General features: G+C 43.3%; 2 protein-coding genes across 5 annotated transcripts; both read left to right on the top strand.

Annotated features, from left to right (window-relative positions):
* Positions 1 to 201: 201 nt before the first annotated feature.
* On the top strand, positions 202 to 4,905 carry LOC306928672 (tetratricopeptide repeat protein 37-like; the record flags this gene model as incomplete). Its single annotated transcript, XM_079508942.1, has 1 exon — positions 202 to 4,905. The coding sequence occupies one exon, from the start codon at positions 202 to 204 to the stop codon at positions 4,903 to 4,905; it is 4,704 nt and encodes a 1,567-aa protein (XP_079365068.1).
* A 1,159-nt stretch (positions 4,906 to 6,064) lies between these two features.
* On the top strand, positions 6,065 to 22,379 carry tbc1d8b (TBC1 domain family member 8B). Of its 4 annotated transcripts, none has more exons than XR_013790695.1 (21): positions 6,065 to 6,316; positions 7,480 to 7,590; positions 7,718 to 7,836; positions 8,031 to 8,256; positions 9,564 to 9,804; positions 10,266 to 10,473; positions 10,649 to 10,816; positions 11,236 to 11,397; positions 11,504 to 11,654; positions 11,820 to 12,034; positions 12,158 to 12,275; positions 13,070 to 13,355; positions 13,483 to 13,612; positions 13,770 to 13,868; positions 14,591 to 14,659; positions 14,808 to 15,048; positions 16,977 to 17,042; positions 18,797 to 18,844; positions 18,983 to 19,080; positions 19,164 to 21,560; positions 21,673 to 22,379. XR_013790695.1 is itself a non-coding variant. In XM_079508600.1 (21 exons), exons 1-21 carry the CDS (start codon positions 6,130 to 6,132, stop codon positions 19,608 to 19,610), a joined length of 3,477 nt encoding a protein of 1,158 aa, XP_079364726.1. In that variant the 5' UTR covers positions 6,065 to 6,129; the 3' UTR covers positions 19,611 to 22,379. The 4 variants fall into 4 exon arrangements, 2 of the variants coding, with proteins under 2 accessions (XP_079364726.1, XP_079364725.1); XR_013790696.1 differs by having other exon boundaries at positions 19,164 to 21,612; XM_079508600.1 differs by adding an exon at positions 18,382 to 18,468 and having other exon boundaries at positions 19,164 to 22,379.
* Positions 22,380 to 24,154: the final 1,775 nt, after the last annotated feature.

The raw sequence follows: 24,154 nt of genomic DNA, 5'->3' as shown, positions 1-24,154 counted from the left end.
GTGCTATACAAATAAAGTTTTTTTTGATTGATTGATTGATATATAATAATTATATATTATATATATAATAATAATATTATCTCCATATATGGGCATAAACAGGACACAGACACACATGCACTCATGCAGAGAACAAAACACAGGTTTCCAATGCACACGGTTACTTTAATAAACGGGCTGCCGACGTAACAACATCACAGGATGTCTAATAAAGAATTGAAAACAGCACTAAAGAGTGCCAGAGAGGCCATTAAAAATAAAGAATTCAAAGAGGCTCTTAAACACTGCAAAGCTGTTTTGAAACTTGAGAAGAACAATTATAATGCGTGGGTGTTCATTGGCTTGGCGACAAGTGAGCTGGACCAGCCAGACCAGGCCCAGACTGCGTACAGGAAGGCTATTGAACTGGAACCTGAACAGCTACTGGCATGGCAGGGGTTGGCCAATCTGTATGAGAAGACTGACCAATGGGATTTAAAAGCAGACCTACCTGACATCTACCAGAGGCTTAGTGAGCTGTATGCCAGCTCAGACAAAAACAAATGTTATGATGTGATCCAGAAATTGTCAGACATCTATCAGTCGGATAAAGAATATTTAAAGTTGGCTAAAGTCTGCCGACGGCGTATTGAACTGAAGGAAGAGGAGGCTGTGGAGAAGAATGTGTTAATGGACCTGTGGAAGCAGATCATCTGTCTGCTCTCGGACTGCACAGAGTCTGAGAAGCAGGACAATGAAACGCAACAGCATCTAATCACAGCCTTTGAAAGGGCCATGCTTCTCACCAACCCTGTGCCAGGAGAGGACCACAGGAAGCTCTCAGCCGACTTTGTCAAATGTCTATCAAAACTGTCACACAAAGATGCCAAAATGAAAGAGGCGTGTGAGCACATGCTGTCCCTCTATCCAACTCTCAGTTATCCTCTGGAGGTCCTCTGCTCTAACTATCTAAAAACAGGTGTCCTCAGTGAGGAGTCAAGCCACTGTTTTTCCCGGCTCCTGGAAATGGTCCCAGACAGTGGTTTAGGTAATCTAGGTCTGGGTATCAAAGCTCTACAGGAGGGCAAATATATAGATGCCATTAAGAAGCTGACACAAGGGTTAAAACAAATAGGTTCCAGTACAGGCTGGTACAGCCTGGGACTGGCCCAGCTCAGAATGCACAGCTACTCAGATTGTGCCACATCCTGCGCCCAAGGTCTGACTTTGTGTATGTCTGGAGATGAGAAACTGAGGCTCAGCCTCCTGAGGCTGAGGGTCGAGGCCTTGGTGAGGAGCATGAATGAGAAGGCTGCAAACCAGGCTCTGGAGATACTCACAGAGATCCCAGGTGCTGAAAATGATTCTGTTCTAATGGTCTTTAAAGGAAGAGCGTATCTGATCACAGGACAGGTGGACCGCGCTCTCCAGATATCATCTGAGCTGCTGGCATCTGACCCTAATTTGTCCCAGGGCTTGGCGCTAAGAGGACTTGCCCAGTCAGCCCAGAATCAGCATCAATTGGCAGAGCAGAGTTTCATGCAGGCAGCAGCCCAGGGCCCAGATTGTGGGGAATACTATTTTCTCTTAGGACAGCTCTACTGGGACATGGGAGAAGAGACTCGTCAAGACAGGACCAAGGCTCACATGCACTTGCTGAAGGCAGCAAAGCAGGACTCCCATCTTGGTTCCGTGTTCCGCTACCTGGGACATTACTACCGCGAGGTGGCTAAGGACCGTGGCCGAGCACAAGGCTGCTATAAGAAGGCCTTTGAATTGGACAACAACGATGATGAGGCAGGGGCTGCCGCTGTGGACCTCAGTATGGAACAAGGGGACATGGACACGGCCTTGGCAATGCTTCAGTCAGTGTTACAGAAAGCCTCTCCAGGCTCGGCCAAGTGGGCCTGGATGAGAAGTGGCCTGTACCACCTAAAGGTTGGACAGCACCCACAGGCCATTGCCGATCTGCAGGCAGCTCTGAGGGCAGACCCAGTTGACTGGGTGTGTTGGGAGTGTTTGGGTGATGCCTACCTGAACCGCAGGAGCTTCACGGCAGCCATGAAGGCCTTTGGCAAGGCCCACCAGCTCCACCCTTCCTCCATCTACAGTGTCTACCAGGTAGCTGCAATCAAACAGACCATGGGCAAATTCAAAGAGGCTGCTGCAGAGTACCTGCAGATCACAGCACGAGAGGACTATGTCCCTGCTCTCAAAGGTCTAGGGGAGTGTCTGTTGGAACTGGCTAAAGGTATGATAGAAGATTGCAGAGATGAAGGGGCGATTGACTTCATCCAACAGGCTATAAAAAACCTCTTCAGAGCAGTGGAACTGCGTCCAGACCTGTCCTGTTTGTGGAAGCTGCTTGGAGATGCTTGCACCACCGTTGGAACCATGTCTCCAAACAGAGCCAAAGTTCTAGTGCCTGGACCGTTGGCTGGTTTAGAACCCACCACCCAGAGCCACAGTCTTAACCAGGCCCAGACACTCAAGGTTGGGGAGAGGTTTTATGGCCGTGCCCTGAAGTTAATGCCTGAGGCTGCTAGCCTTTGGTATGCCCTGGGGTTATCCTACTACCACCAGGCCAACTTATCCTGCCCTGCAGAGAAGGGCAGCTCTCTGCTGGAGAAGGCCCAGCAGTGTGTGAAAAAGGCAATTATGATGGACAGTGGGAACCACAGCTATTGGAATACTTTTGGAGTGATTGCCATGAACAAAGGAGTCGAGAACTTTTCCCTGGCTCAGCATTGCTTAATCAAATCCATTCAAGCAGAGGCTAATAATGTTGTTGCCTGGACAAATCTTGGTGCCCTGTATCTGAAGAAGGAAAATATTGAGCTTTCACATGAGGCCTTCAATATTTCCCAGTCCTTGGAGCCCCTTTATGTCAATTGCTGGATTGGACAGGCCCTGATAGCAGAGACAGTGGGAAACCATGATGCCATGGATCTCTTTAGGCACACCACGGAGCTCAGCACACATGCAGAGGGGGTGAAAGGCTATGCCTACTGGGTATGTTCTACTTTGCTTGACAAGAGCAACAGAGACTCTGAGCTGTATCGCTACAATATTGTCCAGATGAACGCTGTCACTTCAGCTCAGGTGGCTCTAAGCAAGTACACAGAGAGAATCCAGTGTGATCCCGATTCCTTCATTATGCTGGGATACCTAAACGAACATCTGCAGCTGAAGATGCAAGCTGTGCAGGCCTACCAGAGGGCTGTGGAACTGCTTCAATCAACATCTCCTTCAGAAAAACTGTCTTTTGCTCTAGGCAGCTATGGCCGTGCATTATGCACCTTGGGTCAATGGGAAGATGCGGTGCGTGTGTACTCCTCCACGCCACTGCAGGACCTCTGTGATCTGACTGGCCTGGCTCTGGCCTTCTGCAGGGCAGGGCTCATCCCACAAAGCACTGATGCGTATGAGCGTGCCCTGGCGGTGGCATCAAGTGAGAAGGAGAAGGCATACGTCTTGACAGCCCTGGCGCTGCTGCAGAACAGGCAGGGTAACCTGGACGCTGCTAAAACCCTGCTCTTCAAATGCTCCATGTTAAAGGAGCCTATCCCAGAGTCTCTACTGTGCCTCTGCGCTCTTGGTTTGGTCCACCGTGACGCTACGCTAGCCACCGCAGCTCTAACAGAGCTGCTGAAACTGGGAATGGCCACAGGAGATGCTGTGGAGCAGCAATGTCTGCTCACATGTGCCCTTTTGAGCCTGCAGGGTAACTACAGTGCTGTTCAGAGGGAGGCATCCAGAGCCGTACATAGCAATCCAGGCAACCCATCTCTATGGGCCCTCCTGTCTAGGCTGGTCCCAAAGTACTGCCCCGGGAAAGCTAATGGTGGAGCGATGGCCGGCCACGTGGCCTGTCTTTCTAGTGTAACCCAAGGAAAGAGGGCATTGTTATACCGTGGCTTAAACCAGCTGGCCAGTGGGAGACACTCTAGAGAAGACAGGCACAGGAATGCACTGAAGACCATGCAGAGAGCTGTGCTGATGTGTCCTGATGACCCTGCGGCGTGGGCGGGATTAATGGCTGCCTGTCACACAGAAAACACTAGCTGTTTCCTCTACGGCTCTGCTCCTTGCAGAAAAGGACTGGAGCTGACCCTGATGTCAGTGGTCTCTGACAAAGTGCGTGACGTGGAAGAGTTGGAGCACCCCCTATCACAGGCTCTGGAAGGCTGGGTACTGCAACAGGCAGTGACAGGTCTCACCTTGGGAGGACAGCTTGACCAAGCTGAGGCCCTCTGCTCACAGGTGCTGAATGTGTCTCCAGAACATCCAGCAGTAGTGCTGTTGCTCAGACAGGTGCAGTGTCAGCGCCTCCTTGTGGCTGAAGGTGGCACTGCACTACCAAAGGCTGTACTTGAACAGCTCAGTAGCACCGTCATGGATAACCCCAACCACTTAGGAGCTTGGCATTGGTTTGCAGAGGTTTATCGTAACCAGGGACTTCTGTCCCAAGCTGTGACGGCGTACAGGCAGAGCCTGCAGCTGGCCTCGCAGCTTGGTGTGCACAGTAGCCAGATTTCCAGCCTGCTCAGACTGGCTTTGCTGGCCCTGAGACCCTGCATGGCTGGTGTTCCTGGTAATGACTGGAAAGACTTGGTGCTTGAGGCCACAACCGAGGTGCTGAAGTTGGGATCCTCCCCTGTGGTGGTCCTCTTTCAGGCTCTGCTTCAGTTTACCACTAAGATGGCCACTAGGGAAACCAGGTGTCTGCTGGAGCGCCTGGTGTACATGTCCTCCCAGGACTGCCCTGTGTCAGTGGGCCAGGTGGCCAGGTGGTACCTCCTCAGACACCTTCATGCCAAAAATGACCAGGAGTTGATGGATACTCTCTTGGAACATGCCAAAATGAAGAGAGACCACAGACTGCTAGAGTTCCATTCGCTGCTTACATCCCCTTCCTTGTCCTGAGGCTCAGACAGACCCAACACAAGATGAAACACCCATCTGTATTCACACTGCATGTGAAATTAATTATTGACGCCCCTGTCCGTGTGTCCGTCTTTCCGTCTGTTTACTATAGCTATCTCCAGCACTAGTTGGCCCGGTTGATTTTTGCAAAACACAAATCATGAATGCAGCGTCCAATCGCTGCGAAAGGCGTAAGAAGGAATGGTACCCTTTTCACATTGGCCTATTATAGGGCCACCAGGAGGCCACAATAACCTACCTGACCTGGCGGAGACTTGTGCTCCGAGGAGCACCTTTTCGAGTCTACACATTATAAGGTGAGTCCTCCTCACTGGTGATGGATGGTTTAACTATCTTCATTAATCCATCCATTATTAGTTGTAATACACAGCCTGCTACATTAATTTAAACTTTAAACTTAAAATATAAATTAAAAAACATAATTATAATATGTTAAACATTTCTGTACACAAAAAAGAAAACCACACGCGCGTGCGCACGCACGCACGCACGCACGCATGCACGCACGCACGCACGCACGCACGCACGCACGCACGCACGCACACACACACACACACACACACACACACACACACACACACACACACACACACTCTGTGTAGTATTCTTGCTAAATATGTGAATGGAATTGACATTTTACTGAATTGCTGTATGATCTTTGTTTTTATTCTGATCATTATTTAAGTCCCAGTCAGATAAAATCAAGTGAAGTAAATTTGTTTTATTGTAGCCTATATCTTTCATTTGATTTATTCTTTAAAGGAAACTGTTGCACGTTTTTACAAATGTAATGCTATAAAATAAAGCGTATTGTTATTAGCCTATTATTATTATTATTATTATTATTATTATTATTATTATTATTATTATTATTATTATTATTATTATTATTATTATTATTATTATTACAAATATTATTAGTATTAGTATTAGTATTAGTATTAGTATTAGTATTAGTATTAGTAGTAGTATTAGTATTAGTATTAGTAGTAGTAATAGTACAGTAGTAGTTTTGGTTTCTGTCTTTCTTGGGGAAACGCCGTTTATTCCATGAGAGGGCGCTATCATAAAAAACTACAATCCCAGAATGCCTTGTAACATTGACTCTGGCAACGTTTCGGTACTGTCGACGTGGGAAGGGAGGGATCCGTGCAGTCACAAACAAAATAGTCAGGGCTGTAATGTTATGTTAGCTAATGTTTCATGAGACATTATGGGTCCATGGTAATTCCGTTTGATCGACTGGTCAATGACATCGGAAGCATGTGGCTTAAACCCGAGGAGATATTGCTTAAAAACGCGTTTAAATTATGGGTCACTGAGAATAATAATGATTATTTCATATTGCAAAGGAGACGGGGGTATGGTGAGGGTGCAGGCGGTTTGACAGGTAACGTCATGTTTTCACTACTCCGTATCTTTCTACCAAGCAGATGTTGTTGCATTCCCAGCCCATCGCATAACCTATGAATAAATAAATATGCAGAGTGGTCAGATTGATTTCATAATTTGTATTGTGCCAGATATGAACGACGTGTGCTGTTCTGGACATGTATTGCAACAGGTAACAGGTTTGGTGAAATGAGGACTCTTCTCAAGTTACCAAACATTAGTTCTACCCCGTATGATAAACATTAGTATGTTTATCCTGTCGGGTAGCTCTGCTTTACTGCTCTTGCTGCCTTGGAGCAGTAAGGCTATGGACCAGAGCTAGTATCCGGGTATTGCATTTGATTAAATGCTTGTTTTGTTAAAGTTAACATTACATTTCCAATCCATCTGATTTGGCTGATCTGTACGTGTTTAGGCTACTGGGCTGTGGGTGGGCGTGGGCCCATTATTATGACATATTATACCAAACTTCTATACTACTCTATAATTAATTATTCTAAACTCTGATTGACATCCAGATCATGTATTAGTAATTTGACAGTTCAAGGAGTTCAAGCAGTAATACTGACATTCCCACTAGATGGCCAAGCTTAGCCTATTTAAGTTCCTTTCCTGACTGAGTGTCACCACCACCATCCTAATGAATGGGTTTTGTGGATGAACAAATTGCAGCATGTGGGCAGTGTAATGATGGTGGAGGTTAATCACTGCTTGACATTACATTGACAGTGGTTGCACTTGAACCCCTCTCCAACAAAGACCCCTGCCTCTGTCTGAAGTATCCTGTTTGAATCTCTCCCTAGTGCTACAGAGATTTCGCCTTCATGAATAATGTTTGCTTTTCTGTCTGTAATAATGTGGTGATTTACTGCGACAACAGCTGGAGAGCTCTGTCAAACCAAGCGGGCCCTGTGTAATGCTAATGCTGGTGTGAGTGTGTTTTAGCTGTGACCTTGTTAATAATTCAAAGAGGGCATGTCAGAGATAAAAATATTAGATGTCATGGGCATTGAGCACTGCCATGGACCCTGGGAAATGGAATATCATGTCCTCACAGCAATGAAGTATGGTTTCTTTAAAAAGAGCACCATTAATCATACTTTCATCATGAATACATTTGTCAAGTGTTCATATCTGTCACAACTTTGCTTGCATTTACAGGGCTTCTTGTGGGAACTCTGGACACTGTGTTGGATTCTACATCCAAGGTTGCGCCCTTTCGGATTCTACACCACACACCAGACTCACAAGTGTCTTGGTCAATAGCATGTGGTATGAAGTGTTTAACTTTTACCTCATTTGCAAAAACAATCATATCATTTAAAATTTAGTTTACATTTTTGCAGAAGTTCTTGTTTTTGTAGCTGATGCTGCTATTGTTGTTGTTGGGTTGGGTTAGCTGCAACCAAAGAGGAGATCGTCCAGCACTGGGAATGGCTGCAGCAGAACATCATGAGAACGCTCTCTGTCTTCGACTCTAGTGATGACATTACCAGTTTTGTGCAGGGCAAAATCAGAGTAAGATGCATCACGATCACACTACTGAAGTCTGGTCAGGCAGCACAGCTCTTTTTTAATGGGCGGATGCTTAGTTAATTCAATAAAAGTTAATTCATAAAGTGCAGGGATATACAGTTTTATCAACAATTTTGGAGATGCTTCAGTCGATGAATGCTCCAAACCAGCAGTGACCATTTTCCGCCGTTTTGTAGGGTCTCATTGCTGAGGAAGGGAAGGTGTCAATGGTGCACGAGGATGACCCAGAGAAGTTTCGAGAAGCCCTTTTAAGGTTTGAGAAGTGGTTTGAACTTCCTCAGAAGGAGAAGCTGGTCACCTACTACTCCTGCAGCTACTGGAAAGGCAGGGTCCCCTGCCAGGGCTGGCTGTACCTGAGCACAAACTTCCTCTGCTTCTATTCCTATCTGCTCGGATCTGAAGGTAAGTAATACAGGTCTGCAATGTGCTTTGCTGACACTGGGGATTTGTTTACAGCACATTATGTTGCTTATAGTGTACAGTAGGTGCGTATGCGTAAACAGATTCAACATGATCGACTTTGGTGTTTACATTTTGGCCTAAGGTTGGTGCTAGAGAAAAGGTCATGGGTTAATGAAATTAATAGAGTTCATCTTCTGGGGTGCATGAAGGTGCACACTGCACAGCAATGTTTCCCTTGGCAATCCAGTCAGTATTATTATTTTTTTTTTTAAGATATCTTGTTTAGGATAAACATTTTGGACAGACTGACCAAAAAAAACATACTGGTGGAAAAGTTAATAAAGCCAGATCTCAGTCAGTGCTCCTGATGCACATGCATTTTGTGAAGGATGGTACAGTACAGTGTTACATGTTAAAAATGTCATCATTGACCTGTCAAATTAAATCTTTATACATCAGAGCACTGCAGAAGTGAAATAGCACTAGATTTTGGGGGGTCCCAGAGTTAAGTGACAATCAAATATACTAGTATACAAACTATTACTATACTATACTATAAAAACTGGTCAAACTTTGGCCAAACTGTCAAATAATATAGGAAAGAGGTAAAAACTATAAAAAATGCTAATCTTGTATGCTCACAATGCCTTGGATGTAGTGCAAGGCGTTGTGAGCTTGTAGATCAGCTATTTTTACGATATGTATCCTATCTGTGGAACAGAGTATTCCAAATGCTTGTCAGGGTGGGGGATCTCCAGTTCAAATATGATTATTGTGGGAGGTCACCACTGAATTAGCAGATAATGGTATGACACACAGTAAAGGTACATAGTAAAGTGTAAAAAAAATAGAGGTTTTTTGTTTTGTTTTAATCACTAACGTGCAACTTTAAGAACAATACTATAGCTATGAGAAGGAAAAGAGGTGTTCCGAGCACTATAAAAAGCTCAAAACGGAGAGGGCGGATGTAAAATCCGGGTACTTCACTTACTACCTTTTTGTAGTGCTCGGATCGCACCTCTTCTTTCTTGTTCTATAGTCCCCGTTGATCCTTGAAGCACCAACCGTACTCTTGTACCTCCCACTGAGCACCTGGTTGATTTCTTTCTTTGCAATGCTATAGCTATGTTGTGATTATTAGGATGATTATTTATGATGATTGTGATTATTATTAGTTTTAAGCAAGCTATATTGAGGAGCTCAGTTCACATCCTCCTGTCACATGTTTAGATGTTATTGCCACTAGTTGAATTTCAGTGAATCTGTGTACAGTGCATCTTTAAATGACAGTTATTGTGATTCCTCAGTGAAACTGATCGTCTCCTGGGATGAGGTGTGGAGGCTGGAGAAAACCACTAATGTCATTCTCACTGAGAGCATCCATGTTCTGGCTCATGGCGAGAATCACTATTTCTCCATGTTGCTGCACATTAATGAAACTTTCCTTATCATGGAACAGTTGGCTGACTACTCCATCAAGCGTCTTTTTGATAAAGAGACATTCCAACGAGAACCAGCCCTCTCTGACCCTCTTCAGATTACCAAGAGGTACTGACTGTTACACTGACTGCACGGTGTTATATAATCCTATTACCTTAGTAATGGTGGTAAACTCAGTCCAAGGCTGCATAGCAGTGGTGTAATAATGATTTTTTTCCCGGTACCACGGAACGTCACGCGCACGCACGTGCACATGCACTCGTGCGCACGCACCTACATGTGCACATCACGGCATGTGCACAGAACACCTGATAGCCTGCCTAAGCCTATATTGTTAAGTGTATGAGAGTTTTAGACACACAAACACAAAAGTAGACTTAAAATAATCAGACAAACTTCTTTACTGCACAATCGCAAAACTATAAAGTTTGCTTTGGACGAATGAATCTGTTGTTTGATGGCGGAGTAGCCTACTGGAGCCATACATGTGAGTGTGAGAGGACTAGGATACTAGAAAAGGCCCTTTACAGTTCACTCTCTGACGTTCCATTTGCTTTGCTCTCCTCCAGAGGCCTGGAGACTCATGCTAGGAGTGAGCAGTTCCGGGCATTTTTCAGACTTCCTAAAGAGGAGAATCTGTTAGAAGTATATGAGAGCTTCCTGTGGGTCCCCTTCAGCCATTTCAACACACTCGGCAAAATCTGTGTCTCCGAGAGCTACTTGTGCTTTGCAAGTCAGGATGGGACCCAGTGCTACGTTATTATTCCCATGCGAGAGGTAAAGCAAAGCACAGTGCATTGTTACAAAACAGCATACGCCTGTAAAACCAGCTTGTCTCTAATAAGTTCTTGTTTTTTTATGTTTTTAGAAATAGACAGCATGGGCTGTTAGCAGGAGTTGAACAGTATCTCATCTTATTTATTTTGTGCTGTTGAACAATGGCCTCTTGCAGATCATAAGTGTGGAGAAGCCAGACAGCAGCAGCAGGGCGTTGGCGGTGTGTTTGCGGGGCAAGAGAGCACTGCGTTTCTCAGAGGTCCGGGACTATGAGCGGCTTGCCAATACAATCCGTAGCAGGTGCGGGATGACTGCAAGCCCAAAGCACCTTGCGCAAGCTGAGGTAACTTCCCCTGGTTTACAGGATGTATCTGCTCATCATCCCTTCGTTTTTGTTACGCAATATTTTGTTCTTTTTCCCTTGTTCTCCCAATGTGTTCGTTCTATGCCGATTCCCAATTCCCCCTTGTACTGTATTCACTTGTCACTGTCACTGACCATAGATTTGTTTAATTGGCTGGGCAGCTGTAAGTGGAGATACACATGAGATCATGTGCATTTTAAAACTCATAGTTATAAAATAGTTATAACATTTATATTTAACATTTATAGCAATGGGAGCCCATGGTGGCAGTAACTTTCTGGTTGACCTACAAAATGATGACATCCCTGTAGCAATCTGCTGTTTGCTGTCCTGTTCTGTACCTCCTAGGCTTTGTCACTGTCAGTGAACACACAATGAACAGTATTTTTATACTGCAGTCCATGCAGGGGGTTTGTCAGTCACTCCTCAACCACATTGAGGACAACCCAGAAGAACTAACCCTGATGGTGGGGCAGAGGGACAGCAGTAAGGCAGTCAGCACTGAGGCCCTGATGACTGTGTTCCACCCTCAGGATGCCGAAAACCTCGACCCCAAATTGGTAAGCACCAGTAGACTTTATTTCTTTTGGAAATCTGAGGCACACGATTAATGTGAAGTCGAAATTCTGTGGCTGGTGGGGAAAAACTCTTTTTGTGTTTTGACAGCTTAAAGAGAAGATGAAAGAGCAGTCGTGGAATATCCACTTCTCAGAGTACGGACGTGGCACAAGTATGTTTTTTACCAAAAAGACGCGAGACCTCATTGTTCGTGGTGTACCAGAGGCGTTGAGAGGAGAACTATGGATGCTTTTCTCGGGTATTTCAGAAACATTTTTGTCTCTTGATAATTGAACACTGTGAGATTGTGAGGTTTCATGTACTCTGTTACACACAATTAATGCTGAAGTAATATTGTCAGCAGGAAATTCAGTAGATTGACAGTAGATTGTGTACATGTGTTGGGGCGGCTGTCTGTTTTTAGGTGCAGTAAATGACATGGCCACTCACCCAGGCTATTACACTGACCTGGTGGAGCAGTCCCTGGGCACAAGCACACTGGCTACAGATGAGATAGAGAGAGACCTGCACCGCTCTCTGCCAGAGCACCCTGCCTTCCAGAGTGACACTGGAATCTCTGCTCTACGCAGGGTTCTTACTGCCTATGCCTACAGGAACCCCAAAATTGGCTACTGCCAGGTACAATGCTGGAAAGATGTCTACATCCTTTGCTTGTTGGTGATTAAGCCCATAGGTATATTGGATGTTTATTAATATGCCTATGTTTGATAGCCCATATATCCCCCCCTGTATCTACTGTAGGCCATGAATATTCTCACATCTGTTCTGCTGCTCTACGCTAAAGAAGAGGAGGCCTTCTGGCTACTAGTGGCTGTCTGTGAGAGGATGCTGCCTGATTACTTCAACCGGCGTATCATTGGTGAGAGTCAGGGGTGTCCTGGAGGTGGGCCCAGGTGGAGCATGCAAATGCACGTGCGTACCTATACAGTGCTATACATTTATTCTGGAGCCTGGAGCCACCATAATGCATCTTGAATAATAATAATAATAATAATCTTTATTGTCCCGAAGGATATTTGTCTTCACAATCTGTTCAACACCCACATCAAAAACCACACAGAGCACATAACGCCAAGACAATACAAAAACAAAAACAAAACATGAGGTCCCCACTGTGTACAGAACCATCCTATTGGCGGGGCAGTTTGTTTAATGCCGCGATGGCTGAGGGGACAAAGCTCCTACTAAAACGGACCTTTTTCCATGGCAAGGTTCTGTATCTTTGTCCAGATGGCATGAGGTTAAAGAAGCGATACAGGGGATGATCAGTGTCATTTGATATCGAAAGTGCTAGCCGTGTGATGGCCTTATTGTTCATATCAATCATATACTCATAACCGAGTATAAACTAAAAACAATGCTACTAGCTGTAAGTATTTGGCTAAAAGATTTAATAATAAACAGTATACTTAAGTCTAGGAATGCGTGTGGTTAAAGGTTAGAGTAATGATCTGGGGAGGGCAATCACAATGCATGACCATTGGGGGACTGAATCCTGTATGAGTTTTGTTCCTACCTGGTAGCTGAGCGTTTAGGTATTGACCAGCTGCGACCCCAGAACGATTGAGACGTGTTGCACGGGCCCTCCCTCTGCCCCTCGGTTTCATGTTCCCCTGCCGTGTGTTCTGAGGTCAGTGTCTGCATTTCCTACAGGTGCTCTGGTGGACCAGGCTGTGTTTGAGGAACTGATCCGAGAGCAGCTCCCCCAGCTGGTGGAGCACATGACGGACCTGACGTTATTCAGCTCTGTGTCCCTGTCCTGGTTCCTCACGCTGTTCATCAGCGTGCTGCCCATAGAGAGCGCCGTGAACGTGGTCGACTGCTTCTTCTACGACGGCATCAAGGCCATCCTGCAGCTCGGCCTGACGGTGCTCCACTGCAACATGGAGGCTCTGATCAGTTGCCATGACGACGCAGAAGCGGTCACGGTCCTGAACAAGTCTGTCAAAGGGGCAAAATGGATTGTTTCAAAGTTTAGTTATAGATGATGAATAAAAGCATAAATGTATCCATAATTGCAACATTTGTTAACTTTCTCTCTGCGTGCGCTATTTAATTCCCAACAGGTTTTTTGACAGTGTGACAAACAAAGATAGCCCATTGCCTTCCACTGTCCAGCAAGCCTCAGTGGGCAATAATGACAAAGCAACTCACCTCAAGGTTGAGATCAGTGATCTCATCCGAGAAGCCTACGAGGTAAAATCTAATCATAATTACGCACGCACACACACACACAGTAGATATACATACATATAGTGTGTATAGAGAGAGAGAGAAGGTTTCGTATAACTTTCATTCTGCCTGGACTGTCATATGTCGTTTTCTTAAACTTTAATCATGTCATTTTGTTCAGAAATATGGAAACATTCGTTCGGAGGATGTGGAGAGTTTGCGGAAGAGAAACAAACTCCATGTGATCCAGACATTGGAGGATGCAACCAAACAAAATGTTGTGAGTGCATATTTGCATAACGTTGCATTTAGTTTTATAGTGTTTCATGGTTTACGTCATAGAGCACCGAAGTCTGACGTCAATATCGGTAGAGGGCGCAAATCCACGGGTTCATGTACTTTTTATTTGCATTGTAATCCCCATAGTGGGATTTTAGATCGCCTCATATAAGAACTGTGTTTGAAAAATAAACATGTCATCCCGGCCGTTACACTCATATGGATATGAATAATCAACTGACTGAGAGAAAACGCTATTGTTACTGCTACTGAATTAGTTACATTTTAGCTAGAAACAGACTGTATCATATATGAGTGACTGACTGTCGCAAACGAAACAGAGACACCTCCCTGACAATAACACAGAGACAGCTTGTTTATTTTTGGACAACAATGTTATTCTCCATAGAGAAATTACTTCCGTGAACCAGGCAGAACCAGGGGATGAGTGAGTGACGTCAGGACTTTGGCACTCTATTGCTGTTGTGTTGGGGATTAATTTAAATAACTCTGCTTTCAGAGGGTATCTGTCTGGTGCCTCAGTCAGTTAGTACAGATCATATTATGCTCATTGTGAGTGCAAGAAGAGAACCTTGGCACATATCTGACTCCTGTCTTGTCGTCTCACATGTGTCTCCTCTGACCTTGGTTTTGAATGAAGCATAAAAATGGCGAAAGTACTGTAAATCTGTAAAGTACTGTAAATCTTAACTCTACTTTCAGCTTCGTGTAGTGTCACAAGAGGTGAAGTTTGGCGCCTCGCAACTTGACGACCTTTATCGATTGTTCAAAGTGAGTGAACGTCTTAGTAATTCTCTCGACTGAACTCTTTAGAACACTCTTTAGCTTCAACCTTTTCTTACCAACATGATTGTCATGCAAATATAAATGTCTAAAAGAAATAGTATCACACTATTTATATCTGCTTATCCGTTTTCAGAGGCAGCATTTCCTCAGCTGCTATTGGATGATCAACAGCCAAGCGCTGTTGCACCATGATCCCAGTCTGGCCTACTTAGATCAGTACCAACTGGGCTTTCAACAATTCAGCACACTATTCTCCCTGCTGCAGCCCTGGCCTCTCTGCACCAGCAAGAACACCCTCTCCCTCTGGGTGTTCCGCCTGATAGATGAGAACCAGGATGGCCTTGTCAACTTTAAGGAGTTCTGCTATGCCCTTGGTATGCTCTCTCTCTCTCACTTTTTTCGCCCTCTCTCTCTCTAGCTTTTCTGTTCCATGTTCAACGTCCCATCACTTACCATACCTTGATCTATTCTAAACTCGGCACATAAAGTTCGGAAACTTAACTTTGGTCCATTATTTCTCCACTTTAATAATACCAATTGGTATTGTATGTCATTTCATTTGAATCATTGATTAGTCACCTTTACAACGAGGTACAGCTTGTAAGAACCGGGTGTTCGTGGAATGAGCAACAATGCTAAACGTGTGGGTTGCACCCCCCAAACATTTGCAAAAATGGCAAATGGTTGGTATTCAACCCTTGCTTTGAGTTGCTTAATGGATTGGATGATTGCACTCTCCCACAGTATATTTTTATACTTTATTAATTTTACACTCAGTGTTATGGAACTTAGTAGCGGGTGGGAGATCCAAACGTACTCGCAACTTGCAACAGCTTGGCAACTCTTCCTCATGCTGGTCACTAACCTAGCCACATTTAGCTGTGGGATGGAATTCCATTCCTCAAACAGGATTTGTTGCAAGTCAGCCAACGTGGTTCTGTTGGTCACTCTAGCATGTGACGTACAGCATGTCCAAGCTGATCCCACAAGTATTCAATTGAGGTCTGGACTCACGGCAGGCCATTCCAACCTCCACGCCCAAATTCTGGAGGTACTCTGTGAAGATCCTGGCTTTGTGGGGGGGCGATGTCGTTGTCATACTGTAGGATGGAGTTAGGTCCCAGATTCTGAAGATATGGTATCGCCACTGGCTCCAGAATCTCATCCCGTTATCTCACTGCATTGAATCTCATCCCGATATCTCACTGAGATTGCTCTCAATGATGACAAGTTCTGTATCGTCTATGAGAGAGATACTGCCCTATACCATGCCAAGGTGTTGTGGCTGCGTATGGATCTATACCATGCCAAGGTGTTGTGGCTGCGTATGGATCTATACCATGCCAAGGTGTTGTGGCTGCGTATGGATCTATACCATGCCAAGGTGTTGTGGCTGCGTATGGATCTATACCATGCCAAGGTGTTGTGGCTGCGTATGGATCTATACCATGCCAAGGTGTTGTGGCTGCGTATGGATCTATACCATGCCAAGGTGTTGTGGCTGCGTATGGATCTATACCATGCCATGGTGTTGTGGCTGCGTATGGATCTATACCATGCCATGGTGTTGATCTTCCAGATGCTACTGAGTTCTAGCCTCGCGCAGCCAGACTTCATCTGTCTGCACTGCATTTTGCCCCCAGGCAGATGCAGCGCAGCGGTATATTAGTATCGCAACGCGAGGCTAACTGAGTTCCCTAAGTATAAAAATAGCCAATATGTGTTGTTTTTTCCTTGTTACTGTGGGAGAGTGCAATCATTCAATCCACTAAGCAACTCAAAGCAACGGTTGAATACCAACCATTTGCCATTTTGGCATGTTTAGCCGTGTTGCTCATTCCACGAAAGCCTGGTCCTTAACAAGCTGTAAGTAAGTAGCCTTGCCGAGCCATGAGGCCCATAGGGCAGGAGCCTATCTCCTGTTTCTGTAGCGTGAGGCAGCTTGATGTACAAGTACACCCCCTGGACATGACGCTAGTATGTCGCAGGGACTTACCCCCAATCCAACCCATGATGCTGAGTGTCAAGCAGGGAGGCACTGGGTCCCATTTTTTTAGAGTCTTTGGTATGACCCGGCCGGGGATTGAACCCCGACCTCCCAGTCTCAGGACGGACACTCTAACCACAAGGCCACTGAGCTGGTACTGGTGTAATGGTGACTAATCAACGATTAATGTTATATAAAATACAATATCAATTGGTATTATTAAAGTGGAGAAATAATGGACCAATGTTAAGTTTCCGAACGTTTTGTGCTCAGTTCCATGTGGAGTCTTACTTTTCCCCTGTTTTGCTCTTACAGATACTTTATACAGTGGCTCTTTCACAAATAGACTGAAGTTCTTGTTTAAGCTGCATCTGCCACCAGGTAAGTGAAGGAACACATTGTTAAAACCAGGCCCCACAACTCAAAAATGGTTTGTTTCTTGTGAAAAGAGGTAGTGGTGTGCTAACTGTGTTAGAGGACTGATCTTCATCATATACTGTTAAGGCTTATATATCATATACTGTACAGTATTAGGGTTCAAGATCATCGCATGGAAAGGAAACAAACTTTAGGAAGTCTTGCATAGAGCAGGAATATCTATATATTTTTTAAAAACCTTTATTCTGGGGGCACCACATCACATCAAACATAGCTAGATGAGCTAGATACTATGGCAACAATAGCGTGTGGACAAGGTGGAATAACTTTGCCATGGCAACATCTGCTTTAAAAGGCAGGGGTGGGGGTTGTTAATGACTAGATCCAACACCAGTTGTAATTGGGAGAATAACTGCTTCAATCACCATTAATTGCTAAGCAATAGAAGTATAGAAAGATCGACTCACAGCTGCTGACGTGCTAGCAGGAGGTTATGTGGAGTGCAGCACACTTTACTTCAGGGCTGGACAGGTCCCATTGTGGTGCTAGACAGAGTGCATTTGAGGTGTCAGGCAGTGGGAAAAGATACCTTTGTTCACATACAGTACCTGATTCCGACCAAGATGAGACTCTTTAAGCAAATCTTTTAGTTACACATTTATTGTGAAGCAGTTCTGTTCATAGAGGTGTTTTGGTATTGAAAGATTGCCATTTCCATTAGCGTGGGATGCAATGAAGTGAGTTTACAGAATAGGGCTGTCTCTAAACGGACATAGCTAACTTTATAATCTTCACCAATCTTCTTCACCAATAACCATCCATAAGACAAAGGTAAGTGCATCCATTTTTAACAATAAAATGGATGCACAAGGTACTGTGGCTAGAGTAGGGTTAGGCTTCTACTTTCTACCACCCATTACTAGCTAAGCTTGTTATTAAAATGTCACTGTATTCTAATTCTACTGTACACTATCTTTGCTAATTACTTACTTTAAATCTACTAACAAGCGCAATATAATTGAGCCATGAAATGCCAATGTAATGAGTACTTAAATTAACAGTAACAGTTTGTATTTGTGTATACTGTATATTGAGTTGTATATGTCGTACTGTATATGACGTTTCTTTTGCTGTAAAGATGATTTTGTCACCTCATTACAATTCACAATCGCTTTGTCGCCTCATTACAATTCACAATCGCTTTGTCGCCTCATTACAATTCACAATCGCATTGTGGCTCAATTACTTTAACAATTAATTACCTATATCTGAGCGCTCAGTTCTAACAATCCTTTCTTGTGTGCTGTGTTTGTTGAGTGCACTCACTGAGACAATCTTTTAGCCTTCACAGGTAGTCCTTTACATTCAAAGGACCAAAGAATCCAGCACTTTATGACTGAAGACTGTTCTCACTTCACTAAACTGACTGGTCAGCTTCTTTGCTGTGCTCTTTTCCCCTTTGAAACTTCTTTCTTTGTTATAACCCTTCTAAAGGACCATACTGGACAACATTAAAAACAAATGATGAGTGTACAAATAAAGCCATTAAGGTGACAATTTGGATATGTTCATGTACAATATCTCTATATCTGGCACTGGCAGATGTTATGAATACACGTAATTGATGAATTAATGCCATGTATTGATGTCAGTATGGTCCTTTAAGTGTATGCATGCCACCATTGTGATTGTGTTATCCACTTATCAATAAATAGATTCTGTGTTCAAGTCGCTGACATACTGTTCACATATTTTAGCATTCGATCTCCCAGAGGATGGTGTGATACGGAAAAGTCCTGAGAGAGGTATTATTTCTACTTAATTTTCTCACTTGTTATTCTTCAGCTAGAACAGTAACTTAACTATACCGGATTTGATCGTGTCATTATACAATTACGGAAGGTGTCTTGGTTTGTGTTTCAACTTTTTCTTCCATTGTACAGGTAGAGGAAAAGTAGACTTGCAGGCCTACCTGAAACAATGGCAAGATGAGATACTTAAGAAAGAAGAGACCATCAAGGACTTACCCAGAATTAACCAGGTAATTCAAACTCATCATTGATGCTGGGACGACACATTATCTAATACCATGAATGCATAATATATATATGTTGTCTCTCTTAGACTCAGTTCATCCAGTTCTCCAAGACACTGTACAACCTCTTTCATGGTGACCAAGAGGAGGAGCCTCTCTACCGTGCAGTGGCCCATGTGACCAGCCTGCTTTTGAGGATGGAGGAGGTCGGACGAAGGCTGCAGGAGACAAATGTTATCCAGGAGGCCATAATGTCCTCAGAGTCTTCTCCAGAGGGGCTAAAAGTGAACACAGAATCCATTTCCCCAGAGAGCAGCTCGGACATTTCGAGCACCCAGGAAACGGCACCCAAGCTCCAGGAGGTGGAAACGCCACCCAAGCTCCAGGAGGTGGAATGGTCTTTTGCCTTTGAACAGGTGTTGGCATCCCTCCTCAATGAGCCCACTGTAGTGAGATTCTTTGAAAGGCCCTTAGATGTTCAGACTCGACTGGACCAAGCCAAGGTTGCCCAACTGAAGTCAAGCGCAAACAAATGATCAATACTTTGTCGCTCTGGCTTTTGATCAAAGCCATTCAATCACTTTGTCTCTAATACTTTGTCCACTTGAAGGGAACACATGATTTGGAAGGTGCAGTTTATAAGATATTGAGGATTGAAATGATGTCAATCATAAAGAGGCAGTCACTAAAGCAAAACCACTACTTTACTCTGCTTCAATGTTTTCATAATTTGGCATCTTGTGTCCGACACCAAAATGCTCTTCTTCCAGAGGGACAGCCCATGGTTGTACAACACATGTAGCTACAGTAGGTGGTGTAGCTAGGTTGTTCAATCAGATTATGACCAGCAGATGGCTAGCTAAAAATGATGACGGGAACAAAACGACCAAACTTAATGACCAGCAGTGCTCTCCTCCTAAACTTAGAGAAGTTAAGACTTAAAGCCTTATGGCAATTCAGATACATTCTCATATTAAGCCACCATGGTTTTACACCAACAACCCCTCCAACTGATGTAATAGACAAATAGACAGATAAAGACATAGACAGACAGATAGATAAACTTATATTTGTCTGAGATCCCCTCATCGTCCTCGAGGGGAATTCTGCTGAAATGTAATTGCATTTCAAAGTTGTCTTGCCTTTGCTCGATGGAGATGCTATTCATGAGCATCGTTGTGGCCTTCTACAGCCATAAATTTGACAGAATTAATGAATATATCTGTCAGGCCATAGACCTCATGTCATGTGAGGTACAGCTCTACTCTGTGACTTTGTACGCCCAGGGGGAGCTCTCTTGGCAGATGGACAGTTACCTCTTTCAGATTGGTTATCAGTTGATACTTCCTCAAAGTGTATCTTGCTTGCTTGTAATTGCCCAAACACTCTGAATCTACTGTCCCCTGCTGTTTGTGATGAACCACAACAAAAACCTGTTTCAATATCTCACCTCAAGGGAGAGCTGTTCATGCAAAAATAATATTACAAAAGTCTTGATTGACCGTTTGACCACAAGCGCCACCTATTGTAATCAAACGTCTTGGAACTATTTGATAATACCTCAAACATGAGCAATAACATAACTAAGAGGAAAGCTATATTGGTCAAAGCTATACTGACCGGCACACTCCCTGTCCCTGGTGTTCCCCCTCCCACACCAGCACGTGTTATAAAGTATTATATAGCATGGCCTCTGGAAACATAGCCACTGTGCTTTAAGGTCTTTAGAACATTCTACACAGTTGTTGTAGTTGCTGAAAATAGGCTGAATGACTGAGCAAAACATATTGGGTCTGAGAAATTCAGCTAGGCATCAGTGAAGGGAAAAATTGCATTTTGTGCTATTCACATTACACATTAAATGCTTAAAGGGAAGGTGTAATTCACCAATGTTTGCTTGAGAAAAGAAAACATGCATGTTGTTTTTGTTGTAATATTGCATTATGGAATTACTTTCTAGAGAGTATATGGTATTGTTTATAAGCATCAGTTAAATGTACAGTATTGGTTTGGATAAAACTAATGAGTTTGCAAAACAAATAATAGGGTATGATATGATGGATTACTGTACGTTTGTGATATATATTTTGCTCGGTAAATCATCTCAGGATGTAATTTGTGACGACTTTAAAGGGAGCAGGACATCTATTTTTTTGGTATATATTTTTTCCTCATTGTGTTATCCTACAAAAACCAGCCTAATGATGCCACTCATCAAATCCCATTGCCTGTAATATTATACCAGATATTACGGATTTCCGAATTGTCTTTCTCGTGCTGTAAGTGCATGTTCTTCTGCTTCCTTTCATAGCCATAGCACGAAAAAAAGCGCTTTTGAGATGTGTGAGTATACAAGGCCTGCCTTCGCTTAAATGTTTTCAAACATTTTCTCACAAAAGTGTAAATTGAGACATTGTTGCACATTCGCTGTATGCTTTACTGTAGCCATGCTGTATAAGTTTGGAGCTTGACGGCCAGCCACAGTAGTGATAACGATAGATATTTATTAAGTTTGGAGCTTGACGGCCAGCCACAGTAGTGATAACGATAGATATTTATTGGAACAGTCTATAGTGTGCAAGTTCACAAACACTCTAGGATAAAACAGGAAGATTCATAGGAAAGAAATGTTTAAAGAAGCTTCGTAAGTGCAATTGTTCATAATTTCATATCATTTTGCTGTACCTTGAGCTATGTCTTTTTTTTTTTATGTTGTATCGTTTGTATCCGGAAAGTTATTTTTGGACATCACTTAAAGAAACTTTGATTTGATAAATGTATCGATAGATTAAATGTATACAGTACATGTGGTTTTCCTGGCGTCACATATTGTCACTATTTTGTATAAAACAACCATTCACCCAATTGTGTCTGTAAGCAACTGTGGTGTGCAGTGACTGTAATCAAAAGAGTGTATCAGCGAATTCTATAACATATGACAGAACCTTTTATTTCTAATATTTTAAATTATTTTTTGACAATAGTGGTCTATTAATGTATGGCAATTAGCTTACACCTTTTGTCATTTGTAGCAGTTCAATAACTTCTAATCTCAGAAAACGACTATATAATGCAAACCATACAACTTATCTAGTAGTAGTATTACCTCTGTGCAACTATAGGATTTCTTTTCCAAGTTTTTGTGTTTCTTTACTATAAGTGGCACAATCTTAACATTTTAAGATTTGCTTTGAATATAATTTGTTTACGTTTTAACTATTTTCAGAAAGGGCCATATTGAGAATGTTTAGAAAATGTCAAGTATACTTTTGTTTAATCCCAAGATGTTTTTTGTTCTGTCTGCTGTGACAAAAGCCAATTGTGTCCCCTTTTTAATAGACAATATGATTCAAAGATAGAACATGATTGTGCCACAAGCACAGGTGGGACATGACAATGCTGTCAACCATATCATTCCAAGTGATTTCCCATGTATTGGTAACTGATCATAGACTTATTTTGTAGATAATATTTTCCCCGTAATATATGATAATAAAGATTATTCTATAAACGCTTGTATTTTATGTGTATTCTTTCATTCTTTTCTCTGTGTACAGACATAATGTAATATGTACAGTGCAACCATTCTGTTTCCCTCCAAAACAAGACCCGGTGCATAATGGGTCAATGGCACCATTAGCACTAGTTTGATCTGTTATTTCTTCTTTACAGGCATTCTGGTGGTTCTGCACTTCTCCTGACGCACATTGGGCTACAGTACGCTTCATTTAACATGCATACAGGCATGCTGGGTGAGTAATGGCCTTGGTCACATGTTATTTTCTTTTGCTAGTTTATTCTGGTCACTTTGTGTGTTCTGATTTATATAGGCTTTGTTGCATTGTGCCCACTCTGATTATAAGACGACCCCCATTTTTCAAGACTCATTTGTGGAAAAAGAACATTGAATGTCAAATAGTCTATAGTCCCCGATTATAATACCACCCCGTTTGTTAGGATATTTCCATTGGGAAATACCGTAGTCTTATATTCAGGCAAATGGGGTATGTCTATGGTGTATTTGTGTGGGGCTTCATCACCAATCAATGTAAGTGAATAAAATCATTAATGTGCAGCTTTATCAGCATTTGTATGTTACGCTAGTTCACGTTTTTCTACTGTATACTGTATACTGAATGCTAAATGCCTGAATTGTCATTGAAATTTACATGTAGGACTACACTAGGAGGAATGTAGGAATACACTATAATAAAGTTAAAAGGTGCACACGTACAGCCTGCCAACAGATTCCCTCATTGAGCCCATGAGCACCAACCAGTTACAGTTGATATTTGTCAGTAAGTGTCAGGATTGTTTGGTTAGGATTGTATATCACTGATTGAGAAGAGTTTGGTGCTCTCTTTTCGTCCAAAAAAGACACTCTAACCAGCGCCTTCTAAAAGCAGACTGTATATGTCGACACCTTTTGTTAATTTCTCATTTCTGGAGTCCTATACTCTACAGTAGGCTTTACTACAAAAACGTAGAGATTGGCATTGGTATACTTCCACGCACGCACGCGTAAGCTGTGTGCGTGCGTGCGTGCACACACACACACACACACACACACACACATACACACACACACACACACACATACATACACACACACACACACACACACACACACACACACACACACACACACACACACACACACACACACGCGCATGCACACACACACATGCACACAGATACACATTTTGTCAGACCAAAGGAGAGTTTTTTATAATTGTGTTTTGAGCACAGGTCCCTCTGTCAACACGTGAAGACGTACAGTGTTAGGCCAGGCGAAGACCACCCAGAATCCAACACCATGCAGATAATGGGTATGTGTTTGTAGGTGTCATTTTGCTATAATCTTTGCTTGTTCTTGGTGTTCTTCAATTGCCATTTAATAGTCTTCTTGAATTCATCCAGAAGGGAAGTAAAACAAAAAGAAAAGCTTTGACTTTCTAAATAGGTTATAAATTGAGTGAGGCTCACCCCCACACCCAAACAACACCACCCCCACCACCACTGATGCCACCAGACCTCACTAGTTTCCGCACCCTGGCTACATTTTTATGTCTGTTTGACC

The sequence above is a fragment of the Electrona antarctica genome (assembly GCF_951216825.1).
Source record: "Electrona antarctica genome assembly, chromosome: 8".
Lineage (NCBI taxonomy): Eukaryota > Metazoa > Chordata > Actinopteri > Myctophiformes > Myctophidae > Electrona > Electrona antarctica.
Note: the sequence above shows the minus strand (reverse complement) of the source record. Positions and strands in the feature narration are given on the sequence as shown.

What these genes read in the sequence shown, in the direction of transcription:
- tbc1d8b (XM_079508600.1), top strand. Translation starts at nt 6,130, where the DNA reads ATGAGACATTATGGGTCCATGGTAATTCCGTTTGATCGACTGGTCAAT. An exon ending in ACCTTTATCGATTGTTCAAA is followed by an intron (nt 14,660 to 14,807) that starts GTGAGTGAACGT and finishes ATCCGTTTTCAG; the next exon opens with AGGCAGCATTTCCTCAGCTG. An exon ending in ACGGAAAAGTCCTGAGAGAG is followed by an intron (nt 18,845 to 18,982) that starts GTATTATTTCTA and finishes TCCATTGTACAG; the next exon opens with GTAGAGGAAAAGTAGACTTG.